The 19083-nt window shown below is 40.5% G+C and overlaps 2 protein-coding genes and 1 long non-coding RNA gene across 3 annotated transcripts in view; 2 read left to right on the top strand and 1 right to left on the bottom strand.

Annotated features, from left to right (window-relative positions):
- LOC138950858 (uncharacterized) overlaps window positions 1–7752 on the top strand; it is a 93198-nt gene extending 85446 nt beyond the window's left edge. Inside the window, exon 2 of the long non-coding RNA XR_011450835.1 lies at window positions 4678–7752. This is a non-coding gene — a long non-coding RNA (uncharacterized lncRNA). The remainder of the gene's footprint in view (window positions 1–4677) is intronic.
- LOC138950831 (KRAB-A domain-containing protein 2-like) lies at window positions 109–3348 on the bottom strand. The gene is made up of 2 exons (XM_070322550.1): window positions 2760–3348; window positions 109–2101 (listed from the first exon to the last, which is right to left on the bottom strand). Exons 1-2 carry the CDS (start codon window positions 2936–2938, stop codon window positions 460–462), a joined length of 1821 nt encoding a protein of 606 aa, XP_070178651.1. The 5' UTR covers window positions 2939–3348; the 3' UTR covers window positions 109–459.
- Window positions 7753–8537: 785 nt separating the features above from the next.
- LOC138950830 (uncharacterized) lies at window positions 8538–17340 on the top strand. The gene is made up of 5 exons (XM_070322549.1): window positions 8538–8645; window positions 10486–10718; window positions 14400–14506; window positions 16296–16424; window positions 17252–17340. Exons 2-5 carry the CDS (start codon window positions 10530–10532, stop codon window positions 17328–17330), a joined length of 504 nt encoding a protein of 167 aa, XP_070178650.1. The 5' UTR covers window positions 8538–8645; window positions 10486–10529; the 3' UTR covers window positions 17331–17340.
- Window positions 17341–19083: the final 1743 nt, after the last annotated feature.

Genomic DNA, 19083 nt, shown 5'->3' with positions numbered 1-19083 from the left:
CACACATACATCTATATATATACATACACACACACACACACACACACATACATATATATATATATACACACACACACATACACACACACACATACATCTATATATATATGTTACAGTAAATTCATCAAACCAGTCAATTTGTAAATTTACTGAAATGTTCAGTAAATTTGTAAAGTTACTATTTCACTCAGTAAATTTACAAATTTACTGAAAAATTCAGGAAATTTACAAATTTACTGAGTTTGACACCCAGGAAATTTACAAATTTACTGAAACATTGTAAGCCTTATGCCATACACACACACACACACACAACACACACAACACACACACACACACACACACACGCACACACACACACACACACATTTTTTGACGGGAGAGAAGAATTTATTCACAAAACATCATTGTATTGAATTAAAAGAACAGACCATTGGCACACTCATTCCATAAAAAAAATCATTTGTTGCGGCAAGTGAGGCTTCCATGGCATTTTGAATTGCATTTTAGTTTTGCTTTGTAGCAGGAACATTTGTTCGTTTGGCACTTTCTTGGCCCACCAGCACAATTGCATTTGGTAAAACCTTGGCCCCCTGATGCTGACTCTGCTATAATAGCAGAGCGAAGAGATACGTGTTTGTCAAGATTCACATCTCTCATGGAGAGCAGTCTTTGAGGGCACAAATCAAATTGGTTTCGTGAATACCGCACTTTTAAAACCCCGGCCTTCACTGCTACAGTATAAATGTCAGTTGAAATGTCTCTGTTTAAAATGACACCTAAAATATTTCTGGCATCACCTCTGCCACGATCGACCATTGGCACGGGCACTGCCACATTGTCTCCCACTTCACCGCATTTGAAGTCCACTCTACTTCTTTTTACCATTCTCTCTGCCTGAGATAACTGGCCGGAGAATGCTTCTTTTCGAGCCCTTGTAACCCTTTCAACATGCGCAGTCAACATTGATGCATCGGAGGTTTGAAGTGGATCAGCTGTTGTGGTGGTTGGGTCAGCTGAAATAAGGGTGGCGTCAGCAGAAGCAGACGGTTCAGCTGAAGTCAGGGTGGCGTCAGCAGAGGCAGACGGTTCAGCTGAAGTCAGGGTGGTGTCAGTTGACAAGGCAGACGGTTCAGCTGAAGTCAGGGTGGCGTCAGCAGAGGCAGACGGTTCAGCTGAAGTCAAGTTTGCGTCAGCTGTAGAGTTGTCTGCAACAACTGATGATGCAGCTCTGGAAGCTGGCTGAAGCAAATCCAGTCTTGCCAAATCATCCTCTGACTCAAGATTGTCCAGGATTTCTCGTGGCAGGGTAGATGATGTCAGTCCGACGCGAGCTTCGTTTCCAAACAAGGCCGAGTATGGTGATCGCTTTATTCCTGAATGGTAGGCAGAATTCTTGTGGAATTGAACGAATTTGATACCTGCGACCCAGTCTTGGCTCTTGTTGTCTGCGAGCCAAGCAACAAGCATGTCTTTAATGTCACAATTTGCCCGCTCAACTGATCCTTGGCTTTGGGGGTAACGGGGCTTGCCATGGACCATCTTTAATGAAGGCCAGAACTCCGTCAGTTCTGAAATAACATTTGCCGTGAACTCGGTTCCATTATCACTTTGCAGTATGACTGGAGCGCCAAGCAAAAGAAAAATGTCCAAAAGCTGGCTGGCAACTTCTGTTGGGCGTTTGCTTCTGATGGCGCGCAAGACACAGAATTTTGTTAGATGATCTTGGTAGACCATAATCCATTTGTAGCCGTTGCAACTCATTGACTGCATGTCGACTAAATCCACCTGACCTCGACAAGAAAAGTCTTTGGTGAGTATTGGCCGAACGACTACGCCTGTTGTTTTGGGTCTCGTTCTCTTCTTTTGGCATTCCAGGCACAGGGACTTGAATAGTTCAATGGCTTGCACGCTGATGTTGGCATATTTTTTCTTGATCTCCTTCATCATGCGGTCCCGACCTCCATGCCCAGTCGCGATGTGTGAAGCTCGGAGGACGTCAAATGTTTCTTCAATTGTAACGAAGTACATCGGGGTTTCCTCTGAATGCTCTCTTTTCTTGATAAGTTTTTTGACCGGTCCACACTGAAGAACTTCATACCTGTGACAACAGAAAACAAAAGTACACTCAAATGGAGAAAGAATTAGAATAACTGACACAAACAGAGAAAGATGAACACACATACACACAGCTGCAGTTACACACACACACACATACACAGAGGGAGAGGGAGAGAGAGACAGACACAGACAGAGATAGACAGATTGGAGAAAGAATTAGAATAACTGACACAAACAGAGAAAGATGAACACACACACACAGCTGCAGTTACACACACACACATACACACAGAGGGAGAGGGAGAGAGAGACAGACACAGACAGAGATAGACAGAATGGAGAAAAAAATTAGAATAACTGACACAAACAGAGAAAGATGAACACACACACACACACACACAGCTGCAGTTACACACACACACACACACATACACACAGAGGGAGAGGGAGAGAGAGACAGACACAGACAGAGATAGACTGACACAAACAGAGAAAGATGAACACACACACACAGCTGCAGTTACACACACACACATACACACAGAGGGAGAGGGAGAGAGAGACAGACACAGACAGAGATAGACAGAATGGAGAGAGAATTAGAATAACTGACACAAACAGAGATAAAGAGAAGGTGGAGGGGTGTTAGAGAGCACACACACAAACACACGCACGCAAGAAAATAAAATGGTACTTACTTTCTCAGAATATGATAGTCATGTTGATTTTTTGACTCTTTGGACACAGCTGCAGTTTTCACGTCTTGTAGCATCTTTGAGTATTCTGCCTTTCCAAACAAATTATAGCATTTGCCTGCATATTTAATTTTGAAAAGTTCCTCTGTGAATCGATTTTCCATGTTGCTTGGGCTAGCCATCCTTGTCTTCCTTGGCAGCTCAGTGTGGACTAAACTATTAAGTTGGTGAATTTACTTGTCACCGCATGTACTGAGCAGAACTCACACTGAACTCGCACAAGCTGTCAAATCTTCACAAGTCTTGTTCAGCTCACATTTACTGAAACTGTACTGAGCAGAACTCACACTGAACTCGCACAAGCTGTCAAATCTTCACAAGTCTTGTTCAGCTCACATTTACTGAAATTGTCCTTCACCATCCAGTAGATTTGTCAAAAATGAATCCCCAAATTTCAGTAAATTTGTAAATTTCCTGAATTTTTCAGTAAATTTGTAAATTTACTGAGTGAAATAGTAACTTTACAAATTTACTGAAAATTACAGTAAATTTACAAATTGACTGGTTTGATGAATTTACTGTAACATATATACATACACACACACACACACACACACATACATCTATATATATATATACATACACACACACACATACACACACACACACACACATACATCTATATATATATACATACACACACACACACACACACACACATACATATATATATATATATACATACACACACACACACACACACATACATATATATATATATATACATACACACACACACACACACACACATACATATATATATATATACACACACACACATACATCTATATATATATACATACACACACACACACACACACACATACATCTATATATATACATACACACACACACACACACACACACACATACATATATATACACACACACACACACACACACACACACACACACACACACACACACACATCTGCACATTTTCGACTTTTTAAAGGAGATCAAGATTTTTTGTTTACAAGATTTGACATAACAAGGGTGAAAAGATATTAGGGTGGGTTATTTTATTTTTATTTTTTTTTTAAAGAACCTAGTGTTTCAAATACAAGGACCATAATGTTAACTGGAAAAGGAAACAAAATTGAATCTGTCCCAGATAGGTTGAAGGGACATGTATAAACAACCACACACACATATATATATACTCTCACACACACACACATACCCACAAACACACACACGCACACACACACAAAGTGACACATAAGGCCACAAAAAAAAGGTCTGTTTACGGTAACATAGGCCAAAAAAATAGGGTCGGTAGGTCGTGATTTTTTTTTTTTTTTTTTTTTCCAAAAAACTATATTTTTATTTTGCAAAAAAAAAACCCAATTTTTTTAATTTTTTTATTTCTCCAAATGCCAAAAAAAAGTCTAGGGTCGCGCGAAAAAAATAGGGTCGGTCGGGTTACCGTAAACAGACTATTTTTTTTTGGGGGGCCTAACTACAACGCAAGACAGATGTGCTCATACATGTACGCAATAAAATATATTGCTCCTGAACAAATACATAGACAACGGTAATTCTGAAAGCGTTTAAAAACGACTCTTTTTCAACAAGAATTACAACTACAAGAATTACAGATGGAAAAGAAAGGAACGATTTGGGAAAAATTAGCTCGTAAAACAGAAAGTAGAAAACCAAGGGGCACTACTCCGAGGAATGGTGTTGGGCGCAAAGTAAGAATCCGGGGCAGAGTTGGAATAATCGGAATTTCCTGAAACCTCATTATTTTGATTTCCAACAAAGCGCCGCATTTCCGAAAACGAGCTGCCTCGTTCTGAAAATGGCAACCATTCGACTGGCACAAAAAAGTATACCCTTTTCACAGGTCATGAATAAGGTATATGACTAAGTGCCAAAAGGTGCTCACAGAACAGAAGACGACTTTGTTTTACAATAAAAATGTTTCTAAAAACGTGTGTCTGCTGAAAATTGGTGTGTGTGTGGATGAATGTGCGAAGAGATAGTGGACATAATTTCGTGTGTCTGACTTGAACGGTTTTGAAGTTATCTTTGTTTAAAGTCAAAAATAACGCCAAAACCGGCCATCTGAAAAAGGACATCGTGATACCTCGTGTTTTGAATATGCCACAGAAAAATAACAAGAAGCACAAATGAATTGCATTTAGTTTGATTGAATGCCTGAAACATCGCTTTACAGACGAGACCAAACGTCAAATCTAAATCTCGAGAGAATTTTTTTTTTTCGATAACCGAATTTTAAGGTGTCGCACGCAAGATGATTCGTCATCACGGCATACATTTTTCAATCGCAGATATTTACTAAATTTCTTTTTCAAAAACTCTGGAATTGATGTCGACACGTCAAGCGATAACGGTGTATCAAACTGCTGTCTTTCAAGTAATCCAGCAAAGACTGCAGAACTTTTGAACAGCATTTTTGAAAACGATTTGAAAATTTCGTCATATCTTGCGTGCGACAAAATGTTCGGTAATTAACGGTTATTTTCTTTTAAAAACAAAATTTACATGTACAAAGATCTACTTCATTTACGGAACCACGTGACACATTCTGTGTTCAAAATTTGTGAAGAAATCACGAACCACGATTGCGCTATCAAGTGTTGAAATTATGTCGTCAACATTTTTTCAGATCTTGCGTGCGACACCTTCTTGCGTTCAACATAAAATGTCACTACCTTATCGAGTTTAATGGGTAAAACTAACTATTTGTTGTCTTAGTTTAATCTTCTTAATTAAAAGCGTAATAAAACCGAACTTCTAAGATGAATTTTAATTGAGATTAGCGAAAGAGCGGGCACGCAAGTCGACCTTAAAGTAAAAGAATGATAACACGAGCGTTTGTCGTGTTGTCTTGCGTGCAACACATTGTCCAAAAAGGAAAATGTATATTTTTCTCAGACGTTTTTTAAGTTGAAACCTTGAAACTTCACACACATTTGGGGTTTAATCGCCCCCATGCATGGTAAAAGTCTTGTTGACCCTTGTCAGATTTCAAGGTCACGGCTGGGTCACATGTGGTTCAGAAAACGGATGAAACATATTTTTTCAGAGATTTTTGAAGCTAGAACCTTCAAACTTCAAACAACGCTTTTGCTTAATGATTGTTCAACATGGAGAATTCAAGGTTGATCCTTGAGAAATGTGAAGGTCATAGCAGGGTCTCGTGTGGGTAAAAAAAAAAACATAACCTTTTTCTCAGAGTTTTTCAAAGCAAGAACCTTGAAAGTTCACATTTTTGGGCTTAATAGCCCCCATACACGGTTAAAGTCTTGTTGACCTTTGTCGAATCTCAAGGTCACATGGGCAAATCAAAAACACGAAAATGCATCATTATCTCAGTTTTTTTTAAAGGGAGAGCCTTCAAACATCACACAACTCTCAACTCCGACTTAAAGAAGTTAAGGTAGATCCTTGTCACATGTCAAGGTCACAGAAAGGTCTCGTACGGGTAAAACAAACAAAACAAACAGATAATATTCATTTTTTCAGCTTTGTTGTTAGCTAGAATAGAGGCACATGCCACCATTCCATTCAACATGACTCATAGAAATGTATGATGTATGACGTAATTGCATTGTGTGTAATGACGCGGCTGCCTCTGTAGTTATTCCAGCCTTTGAAGAAATGGCGTTTTTCCTTGCTTGGACACATTTTTCCTTTTCTTGGATGTTTCAGGAGTTTGGGTGAGTTTGGTGTATATGGTTGAACACAATTTAAAATTTGCATAAAAGTGTATTAAAATAAACAGTGGTAGCCAGTCTCATCTGTTGTGTCGACAATTTAATCTCTTTTGTGTGACCTCAACTTGACCCCTCTGAATGCTCTCAATCATGGAAATTGACCACACTTTGATTATAACCAAACAACATCAAAACTTTGGAATGTGTGAAGTTTCAAAGGTGTTGCTTAAAAGGCGTTCGTGAAAATGACAATTGTATGTGTCTGACTTCAATGCGACCCCGCTGCGACCTTGACGTTTGATTTTATCAACCAGACTTTCATCATGTGTGAATGACTTCAAACACTATAAAACTAGTTGAAGAAATTGACAATTTTTCAAAGTTTAAGCCAGATGGCACTGCTGTGACCTTGAAATTTGACAAACATTAACCAGGCGGTCACCTTTTTTAGAAAATATCCTTAAAGGATCTTTAACCTTACTGTGACCTTGGAATTTGATGAGGTTTAATTTAACTTGCGTAGTGTGCCAAGTTTCAAGGCCCTAGCTTCAAAAACATATGAGAAAACCTCATTGAAAAATGTATATGTTTGACCTCAACGCGACCCTGCTGTGACCTTGACTTTTTCAACCAGACTTTAATCGTGTGTGAACATTATACACTAGAACTGTGTGTATTTTCAAAGCTCGTGCTATAAACGCGCTGAATAAATTGAAAATATTCCACATTTGGACCAGATGTGACCCCGCTGTGACCTTGAACTTTGACAAAGATTAACAAGCAGGTCACTTTTAATGAGGTTTTATAAAAATGCTGAAAGTATGTGAAGTATGTAAAGTCTAACTGATCTAGTATTAAAACATGTAAGACGTGACAACGACAATTTTCCAGTTTGCAAAGGAAATTTAACCTCGCTGTGACCTTGAAATTCAATGTTGTTTAGTGTGATGTGCACCATACCTGGAGGTCATTATACTTTGGTTGTGTGCCAAGTTTCAAAGCCCTAGCTTTAAAAACGTGCGAGATAACCTTAATGCTATGACTCAGTGCCGTTTTGAATGATATAACGAACAAAATTATCGTTATTTGTAAAATCATTTGGGTAAATTTATCTTTTCTTTTCGTAATTGGGTTCCAGCATCTGTTGTCTTAACAAAAATCACAATATCAGTCGTGTTTGTCAACTTTTATTTTTTAGCCCCTTTGTCCGCTTTTCGTGCGCACCTTTTGGCACTTAGTCATATCAAAAAGCAAGGTCTTATACAGGGGAAGTCTTGAATTGGGGGTGTGGGGGTACACTGTGTAACAATTCTCTCGGCCTCAGCGCATGCAGCTAGCTAGTTGCTGCTGTCTCGATCTATTTTGAACACAATGATATTTTTTTCTCAGAATCAACATTTTGCAGCAATCAATCACATCAATATAGCGCACAGCCTTGCACACTCAGAGCCTAGATTACCACATGCCGTGACAAGAGCCTACTCAAGTAAAGGGACGTAATGCTGTCTCTGCAGCTCGGGAGAGACTGTGTGAGTTTAATATATAATCAGTTAAGACTGAGTAAAAAAAATATTACAATCGATAGTTACCAGTGAAAAGTTACTCTTGTTGTGTTTTTGTTGTTGTGAAACGTAAGATCTGAAACGTTAAAAATTACGAAAAATTGGTGCGTTTTGGTCGAGTGGGATGGGTCGTTGAACTGTACGTGTTGTTACAGCCCGCCGAAATTATCAAAAGTGTTTTTGCTTTTTGTAATTCGGTTGGTTTGGTGCGTTATACAATGCATCTGCTTTTTCAAGACTAAGCGATCACTTTAAAACACAAGGATCATCATGGGCCATCATGACTTGTATCATTTTACATCGCATTCTAAGAAAGAGCAGAATTCTCACTATGCGCGCGGTACATTTCTAGAATTGCGTAGCGCAAAGTTGGAATTCCTACAATGGCGACCATTGTTGGAATTCCAACAAAGCGCAGGTCATTTCCGGAAAAGCGCCGATGACGAGATGGGTCGCAACATCGATTGGAGTAGCGTCCCCTAACATCATGGCGAAGACTAGTGCGCTGTGACACTTTGCTTAGACTGTAAAGTTTTAAAAGTCTACCATGATTGCAGCTTTTTGTTACCTAAATCATGCATGTAAGTATGAGTGTTTTATTTTTTTTAATTCTCCTGGCGTTTTCTGTTATTTTGCGCCAGTGCATTTATTTTCTAACCACAAAAATCACAAACTATTTGTGAGCGAGAGTGACTGAAAACTGAAGTAAGAATACACACAGGCTTAAATGTCAACAAGCGGTTTTAGTACAAGATCGTGTAGGTTACCTAGCTCAAAGTTAGGCTAGGATAGCAACTGATCAAAAGATCAGACAAAGGCTTAACAGCCTAAGTACCAGTCTGTCATCATATCTCTCTCTCTCTCTCTCTCTCTCTCTCTCTCTCTCTCTCTCTCTCTCTCTCTCTCTCTCTCTCTCTCTCTCTCTCTCTCTCTCTCTCTGAGCAATATCTGTATGCATTTGTACCTTTGTGGTTTACTGTAATTGATCCCCCAAAAATGGTTGTGGTTCTTGTAGTTGTAGGCCGCTTAATGTTCACTTAATTAATTTGCAATGGAAAGCTGAAAATGAAATAAAGTGTGAACAGAGAAGTCAGGGGCGGACTCAGGGGGGAGGGGGGTTCACTGGGGGTACATGAACCCCTCTCCAGCTAAAAAGAAAAAGAAAAAAAAAGAGATGATTCAGTGGCAATTTCTAAGCTCAGATGGCAACATGCAGACCTTTTTGCTTCTTCGAATCCCCCGGCCTATATATCTTAGTAGCTCTGTCTCGGGCGCACTGCTCTCCCTCGATTTATATTTTTGATTTCTAAGTGCACTCTCCTCGCATACTAATTAACTGATCCACCCTTGTAAGTGAACAGATAGATGTCATAGGAAGAGCAATTCTTTCTGTTGTGTTTTTGAGTCACTTGAGAAAAAGTGACTCTATGTAATCGGTCAGTGTTAGTCTGTCCGGCCGGCCATCCGGCCGGCCGGCCGTCCGTCCGTAGACACCACCTTAACGTTGGACTTTTCTCGGAAACTATCAAAGCGATCGGGCTCATATTTTGTTTAGTCGTGACCTCCAATGACCTCTACACTTTAACGATGGTTTCGTTGACCTTTGACCTTTTTCAAGGTCACAGGTCAGCGTCAAAGGAAAAATTAGACATTTTATATCTTTGACAAAGTTCATCGGATGTGATTGAAACTTTGTAGGATTATTCTTTACATCAAAGTATTTACATCTGTAGCCTTTTACGAACGTTATCAGAAAAACAAGGGAGATAACTAGCCTTTTCTGTTCGGCAACACACAACTTAACGTTGGGCTTTTCTCGGAAACTATAAAAGTGACCGGGCTCAAATTTTATGTGAACGTGACTCATTGTGTTGTGAATAGCAATTTCTTCCTGTCCATCTGATGCCTCATATAATATTCAGAACTGCGAAAGTGACTCGATCGAGCGTTTGCTCTTCTTGTTTAGTAACAGTAACACTGACCTGCATACTGTCATACATGTACGCAGTATGTGAGAAGGATCGAGGCCCCATCTTTTAAGTTAACTGTATCTGCTACTGACAAAGGCATGCAGTTCTTAATTTTGTTCTATTATATCACTTTTGAAAGATTATGTGCATTGCTGTTTGCCTAATTAAGCCAACATGTTGACAGGTTGATGCCATATATCTGCAGCAGGCAGTATTGTATTACAATGCTTGCTCTCTCTCTCTCTCTCTCTCTCTCTCTCTCTCTCTCTCTCTCTCTCTCTCTCTCTCTCTCTCTCTCTCTCTCTCTCTCTCTCTCTCTCTCTCTCTCTCTTGCTCTTGCTCTGAGCTCAAATTGTACCAAATATAAGGGTCTAAACCTGTTTGAAATGCTTTTGATTCTCAATTTCATTAGACATTATTCAGATGTTTGTTTTGTTTTTTTCCCCTACAGCATCAACTATTGTGAACGTGTGACTCACAATATCAACAGCCACAATGCGTCGCCTGCAGAAACGGCAGTGTTTCTACCTGTGTAGCACCCTCAGCATTATTTTCCTGGTTGTGTACGTGTTCCTGCACACGGACCTCGCCAAGAAAAAGACGTCATCTGCTTCAGAATCCATGCCAAAGATGGACCCAGAATTTTTTGGTCTTGGATTGCCTAAAAGTGTGCCTAAAGCAAGAGTAAGTATTACAATCAATCAATCAATATGATGCTTATATCGCGCGTATTCCATGGGTACAGTTCTAAGCGCAGGGATTTCTTTTTAATTTTTTTTTATTTTTCTTTTTTTCTTTTCTTTTTTTAATTTTTTATGCAATTTATATCGCGCACATATTCAAGGCGCAGGGATTTATTTATGCCGTGTGAGATGGAATTTTTTGAGACAGTACTTCACGCATTTACATCGGCCAGCAGATCGCAGCGATTTCGGCGCATATCCTACTTTTCACGGCCTATTATTCCTAGTCACACGGGTATTTTGGTGGACATTTTTATCTATGCCTATACAATTTTGCCAGGAAAGACCCTTTTGTCAATCGTGGGATCTTTAACGTGCACACCCCAATGTAGTGTACACAATAATACAATCGAACTTGCCTTGATGACATCCTCTCTATAACGACCACATACCTGTCCACACGACAACCCCAAAACGGCAAAAGGATTCTAGATGCAAGTTTTCTGACCGTTCCGTACAAAGCAACCACCTGTGTATAGCAACCTCGTTACAGGCTAGTTCAACTGTGCAGAGAAGTTGTAACAGAAAATGCTCTGTGATTGACAGTACACAAGGAGATGATTAAGAACAATTCTTTATTTAACGAGGGTAATACTAATAGAGTAAGCAGTGATCTGCTTTTTTGAGTCACTTGAGAAAAAGTGACTCTATGTAATCGGTCAGTGTTAGTCTGTCCGGCCGGCCGTCCGGCCGGCCGGCCGTCCGGCCGTCCGGCCGGCCGTCCGTAGACACCACCTTAACGTTGGACTTTTCTCGGAAACTATCAAAGCGATCGGGCTCATATTTTGTTTAGTCGTGACCTCCAATGACCTCTACACTTTAACGATGGTTTCGTTGACCTTTGACCTTTTTCAAGGTCACAGGTCAGCGTCAAAGGAAAAATTAGACATTTTATATCTTTGACAAACTTTTCTCGGAAACTATCAAAGCGATCGGGCTCATATTTTGTTTAGTCGTGACCTCCAATGACCTCTACACTTTAACGATGGTTTCGTTGACCTTTGACCTTTTTCAAGGTCACAGGTCAGCGTCAAAGGAAAAATTAGACATTTTATATCTTTGACAAAGTTCATCGGATGTGATTGAAACTTTGTAGGATTATTCTTTACATCAAAGTATTTACATCTGTAGCCTTTTACGAACGTTATCAGAAAAACAAGGGAGATAACTAGCCTTTTCTGTTCGGCAACACACAACTTAACGTTGGGCTTTTCTCGGAAACTATAAAAGTGACCGGGCTCAAATTTTATGTGAACGTGACTCATTGTGTTGTGAATAGCAATTTCTTCCTGTCCATCTGATGCCTCATATAATATTCAGAACTGCGAAAGTGACTCGATCGAGCGTTTGCTCTTCTTGTTTCTTGTTACATCTGGCCCTCGCCCTAAAGAGGGACTAATCTAAAATTGCTAAAGAATAAGCAAGTAAAGAAAACTACTGCTACATGATTATAATAAAATGAAAGTAAGAACATATCATCAATTTACATACAATACATTGCTTAAAATGAAAAATGTAAGTTCATTTTACATGAGTTAAGAATTATAGAGTAGATTGCACTGACGTAACAAAGCTGTGAATGCCATGCCCATTGACATACACTGCATTCGAAAAAAATCAGTGTATATAAAAATAATAATAATACATTGTTAAAAAGCACCAGTTGTTGGTTTTAAGATGATTAAGATCAAGCACATTATTTCTGTGTCCTTGCTTCTTTTAGTTTAATGCTCAGTATTTTTTGCACCATCATCTTTTGCAGTTTTAATTTTTTTTTTAAACTGGGGGGTTGAGGGGGGCATTGGCAGTAATATCTGTGGTATGACCTTTTGAAACAAAAATTCATGACTGAAGCAGTGTTCATTGACTAGCTGAATTTCGTATAGACCGAGCCTGTACAATTTTTTTTCTCCCCCTTGTGTTCTGCCTTGGTTAGATTGTTTTTTAAACAGAGCAAAGATCATGTTGGGCAATTACCGTATTTGACGGATTACAAGACGCACCGTTTTATAAGCCGCACCCCCGACTTTAAAAAAAAAAAATTGGGACGAGCCACGTATAGGCCGCGTCACTATATTAGCCGCCGTCGAAAAAAATATAATCAGATCGTGTCAATCAATCAAAACAACCAGGCAAACGAAAGTACGGTATTTGGCGAAATCGGCTCCGAGAATAAACAAGTGAAACAAAGAAGAAAAGTGAAAAAGTTTGAAGAAAAATATCACACACACAATTTGTAACCAACACACACATGTAGTCCCGCCCGGAATAAGCTTTTTTGGGATGATTTACGACTTTTGCGCACATTTCGAGCAGACGAAAACACAACATGGCGGCTCTCGCTCCTCCAACTATCGCGCGAGCGAGATCCTGATACATCCTGTGTTTCTCTGTACGCTATTTGTCACGACGACTTGTTGACAAACGAAGATTCGCGAAAGAAAGAGAAAAGCGCCGAGTCTTGAGTAGAGAGCTAATAAAGTACCGGTAATCGCTAATCGAGCGAAATGAAAATCCGCGGCGACTTCCATTAGGTGAATGCTATTCAAGTTTAGGTAACGTTTTAGCCGCATCTTTTTATAAGCCGCAATGCGATTTTTGAGTCACTTGAGAAAAAGTGACTCTATGTAATCGGTCAGTGTTAGTCTGTCCGGCCGGCCGTCCGTAGACACCACCTTAACGTTGGACTTTTCTCGGAAACTATCAAAGCGATCGGGCTCATATTTTGTTTAGTCGTGACCTCCAATGACCTCTACACTTTAACGATGGTTTCGTTGACCTTTGACCTTTTTCAAGGTCACAGGTCAGCGTCAAAGGAAAAATTAGACATTTTATATCTTTGACAAAGTTCATCGGATGTGATTGAAACTTTGTAGGATTATTCTTTACATCAAAGTATTTACATCTGTAGCCTTTTACGAACGTTATCAGAAAAACAAGGGAGATAACTAGCCTTTTCTGTTCGGCAACACACAACTTAACGTTGGGCTTTTCTCGGAAACTATAAAAGTGACCGGGCTCAAATTTTATGTGAACGTGACTCATTGTGTTGTGAATAGCAATTTCTTCCTGTCCATCTGATGCCTCATATAATATTCAGAACTGCGAAAGTGACTCGATCGAGCGTTTGCTCTTCTTGTTTTAAAAAGTCGCGGCTTGTAGTCGGCCGTCAAATACGGTAAAGATTGTTATTTTTTTTTAGTTGTAAACTAGATTGAATGAATTGGATACTTTTTTTACCCCAGCAAATAAACTGCTCTTTGTTGGGTGGGGGAAGGTGGAAGACCAGCAAAGCTTAAATGATTTTGATTTGGGGGCCCGGTAGCTCAGTTGGTAGAGCACTGGACTTGTGATCGAAAGGTCGCAGGTTCGAATTCGGGCCGGGACGGACACGGGTCAACTTTATGTGCAGACCCAGAGACGGAAGCCAATTATGTCCCGCCCCCGTGTCACCACAATGACACGTAAAAGACCTTGGTCATTCTTCCATAAATGCAGGTGGCTGAATACACCTATACACGCAGACACCTGGGTAGCGTGATGGGACAATAAAGTAATGAAAATGAAAATGATGCATTGCTGGTTGTAACTCAGATGTTGTGAACAGTGCTTGTGATTTCAGTCAAGGCCGCCTCCCCCCTTCATCCCCCAGCTGCACGTGAAGACCTTGCCACAACCCAAGGTCACCTGGAACATGACGGAGAAGGAAGCTGAGGAAAACTTCTTCAAGTAAGAATAACCTTGAGAAAGAATCACATTGTCAATTTATTACCAAAATGAGAATTAACATTCTCATCCATTTTTGTGGGCCCAAAACACCTGCATGGAAGGTTGTCTGTTCAACTTCAGTGCACAGACATTCTAGTCTGGACATTGGTTTGGCAGCAGAAAAAATACTAACTGCTTTGGTGAAATATCGACGAGCGCAGTGGCGTGGTGGTAAGACGTCGGCCTCCTAATGGGGAGGTCGTGAGTTCGAATCCTGGTCGCTGCCGCCTGGTGGGTTAAGAGTGGAGATGTTTCCGATCTCCCAGGTTAACTTATGTGCAGACCTGCTAGTGACTTAACCCCCTTCATGTGTACACGCAAGCACAAGACCCAAGCGCGCACGGAAAAGATCCTGTGATCCATGTCAGAGTTTGGTGGGTTATGGAAACAAGAAAATACCCAGTCAACAAGCACAGTCAACAATACAGGGATCGCGTTTACGCACGATTTTTGCGTATTTGACGCATTTTAAAAGTCGCTGACGCGTTTTTTTCGCCGCGCCACGTAAGCCATACGCAAAAATATTGTAACTTTTTCTTGTCTTCGCGCAGCGCTTTTGCTCTGACTTAATAATCACTGACTATAGGGCTCGAGAAGTGACGACACACATGAAATCTGCACGTCAAAACTAAAGTCCGTTTCTTTTTGCATCGAAGTATCGCAAACGAACGTAACGAGGGTATTACCAGATAATGTCTTGTTGGATAATGAAACAGACATTAGCTGCTCTCCCATCTCGCGCTTCCAAAAGGCGGAAAGTGTGTCTAGTCGTATTAGAGCGGGAAACAAACTCGCAAGGCCCGAAGGTTGGAGACAGCAGGGGTGTTATTCGACAGGCGTGCGCGGAGTTCGACAGGAAAACTCGCCGTATTTAGGTAAGGAGTGTCTTTAAGTCTTTCGTGCGTGTTTTGTTTGTGTCTGTACGTGTTTTCGTAGTACGCAAAAATATTGGTCCGTGACGCGTTTTTTTCGTTTCGTTGCGTATGACTTACCCGTTTTTTTAAAAAGCTAGCGCGATCCCTGCATTAGCACACACAAAAACAATCATTGGAGAGAAAGGCAAAAATGCGCACTTACAATGAGCATGCATCATGTGGAGAGCAAAACAGGAGTCTGTTACACGACACTTGAGATTGCCACAAGTTCTCAAATGTCGTATAGTTGTGTTCTTTTATTCTACGTCGCCCGTCTTCGCAGCAGCAGAAAACAACTCGTCAAATTGAGTTCGAGGATTTATTCAGCATTCAATACATACAACTGCACATCGTAGCAGAACTCAAAAAGAAGCTTTTTTTTTTACATACAAATCGCGCTGGCATATATAGTAAATACTCAATCTCGAGAATATTCCAGACCGAACATGATACAACTACATTATACGAGCCGTGCATGGACTAAACTAGCGACATTCTCTATGACGTACATCAAAAGCGCCGACGCACTTAATCCGAACGAACGCCAGGAACTCACGACTAAAACAGCGTGATAAACAACTTGTTTTGACAGGACTAGAAAGTTCACCTGCATTCTCGTCCAAGCATACACATTGTGTTTACAAAATATAATATCGGTACTTTCCCACAAAGTACAAATAAATCAACTACATGCAACACACAAAACTGAACCAAAGCTCAGCAACGGTAGCGTTTCCTAACAGAGTCTTAAATTGGGGGGGGGGGTCTTGGTCTTGAAGGGGAGGACGTTCCACTGTATAGTGTGCTCCAACTTACCTGACATGGCCGTGTTGCAGGTACCTGGAGAATAAGGATGTCAGGTGTAACAATGATGTTCGGCTTGGTCACCCCCACGACGGAGGATGGAACGTCTGCCTGTCTCCCCCTTTCTCTCTCCTCAAACCCTGCGTTGTGATGTCATTCGGGTGAGTGTTTCTTCTTTTGCACCTTTCTCTCTCTCGTTCTCTGTCTCTGTCTGTCTGTCTCTCTCTCTGTCTCTCTCTCTCTCTCTCTCTCTCTCTCTCTCTCTCTCTCTCTCTCTCTCATATTTGTGTGATGTTTTTCTCCATGTTCGTCTCCTTGTTTAATTATGCATCATGACTCTGTATGATCTAGTGATTTAGATTCATCCTTGGCTCGCTTATATATAATTTATGCATATACCACAACCATCGTAAATAACGATTTATCGTATCTCTCTCTGTCTTTCTCTTCTTTTTGGGGGGCATTTCAACGTTCTGCTTACTTTACAATTTGGCTTTCTGCTTTGTATACACTAATTTCTATTTTATTATTGACTTTTCAATCTTGGTTTCGCGTACTAGCTAGCTCTCACTCATTTTAAACCACATCTGACAAAGAAGCGAAATGAATTTATTATTGACTGTCGCATTCAATCTTCATTCAGTTTTTGATTTTGTTAGAGCAGACCGCAAAATGAGGGTGAAAATTATGCATTATTTTGTGATAATAATTTATTTTTTTTTATTCGAACGAACAAACGAAAATTGGGGTTTTAAGTCCTCACAGGAATTAAAGTACCTAACAGGGACATTAATTTGTAGATTCAAAAATCAATCAATCAATCAATCAATGCCCGTCACTCCTGTCAGGGTATGGGCCGCCAACAACAGCTCTCCAGAGTCCTCTGTCCTGGGCCATCTTTTCTATCTGACTCCAGGTGTAGCCCATCTTTCTGGTGTCGGCCTCCAGGTAGATTCAAAAATGGTTCCTTGTATTTGTATCCCACCAGAATAGGACGTGACTGGCAGTTTGATGACGCGGTGGGCAAGATTTACGGCTGCAGAGTCTTGGCGTATGATCCAAGGTAAGTTGATTGACAATCAGAATCACTTGTCACAAGGTTTAAATTATAGATATGCTTTATATGGTGTGATTTGTGGGAAAGGTGAGCTTCCACTTTTTCCATTTATGAAATACACAAGAAAATAGTGAGGAAAGAAAGTGGAATTCCGTAAGCACCTTAATTAGCAAAAACAAAGCCCATCCACAATTGTAAATGAGTTTTAATCAGACCACCTGGGAGCAGTAGACGTTTTCTGGAAATAACTGTCAGTTTTAACACTATTGTGACTTGCATTGCCACGGCGTTAACGTCCTTCCTGCCCAAGCTTGCCACCAAGAAACTTCCCAAAAAACAGTAACAGTACCACCCTACCACGTGTAGTTTGCCGACTCATACTAGCAACAATAGGACTGTTTCTTCCTCAATATCACTGCTATTATCGCTTTCTTGAGGCGAAAACAACACGTCGGAATCATGATCTACAGGATCCTCAAGATCCAACATCCGGAGAATCTCCTCCCGTGACAAGGCTCGCCTTCGATTCATTATTTTTGTTCGAAAAAACCACTCAAATCTTCTCTAATTTGCAGATGGCGGAGAGCAAGTCACGTGTATCAAGGGAAACAACTCAATTTATTGCAAGCTTCAAAAACCGGGAAGCAATCACGAGTCGTGTACCTTGTATGTCTGTTACTAAAATAGTCACTTCCCGTCCGTGGGCGTGTCAGCGCTGTTACTACTTTAGTCACCTCCCGTCGCGAAAGTGTTAAGTGTCGTGAAAGAGTTCTCCCCCTCTTGAGTGAGTCAAACAGAAACACCATGTGGACCAGTTAGAACCAGCAATCACAGCGAATTACTGACTCCGATGTGTTTATATAGTGCAGTGTTTGCTAGATATGAGCCCGTTAATTTCTTTAGAAAATCTACACATTGGAGTTTAGGATTTTATATGTTGCGTCAATGATCGCCTGCCCCAAGTGATCTGTGGTTCTGATGTGCAGAGTTTTGACAGAAAAAGGCATCACATCGAGCGTTCACTGCATAATGTACAAATCAGAGTCAGTTATTCGCTGCGATTACTGATCACTTGTCGATCATGTGTTATTGTTTGACTATCGAAAGCGGGAGGGCGACTCTTCTTCAACGTTTGGAAATCCTGACAGTTAGTTATGAACATCGTCCATTGATCTTGCAGTTCAGAGATCTGGAGGCAGTTTCGAAATAGAAAGCATTGTTGACATAAGACATAAGATTTTATGACAACCACGTGCAGTGCACAAGAGTGTTGCTGGGCTTGAGTACATTCAATACCTAATACATTCCAACTCAACAACCAAACAGAGTGCTCACCGCACTGCATACACACACTCACTTACGCCCACACACTGACACACACAGACACACACACACACACACACACACACACACACACACACACACACACACACACATACGGACGAGGAGCACCTTAGGTACCGGTCATACGCAGACGGATCTGTGTGACTTCTGTACGTACGAAATCCACATTAGGTACCGTTTGGCTATACACAGTGTGTAACCCGTACGGACGAAGGCGTTAAGTACCTGTTTCCTATACACACTGATGGTTGTGTATAGTGTCAGTAAAGTGTGAATAGGTGAGGATGGAACTTTAACCGTCGATCACTTTACATGTATAACCTCAATTAATATGTTGCATGTTTTGCTTTTGATTTGTATGTTCCTTACTTTGTCATTTTGTTGTTTATGTTTATTTGCTTGTTTGCTTACTTGTCGAT

This window comes from Littorina saxatilis, linkage group LG16 (genome assembly GCF_037325665.1).
Source record: "Littorina saxatilis isolate snail1 linkage group LG16, US_GU_Lsax_2.0, whole genome shotgun sequence".
Taxonomy (NCBI): Eukaryota; Metazoa; Mollusca; class Gastropoda; order Littorinimorpha; family Littorinidae; genus Littorina; species Littorina saxatilis.
The sequence above is the reverse complement of the archived record's forward strand: the minus strand, read 5'-3'. Positions and strand labels throughout refer to the sequence as shown.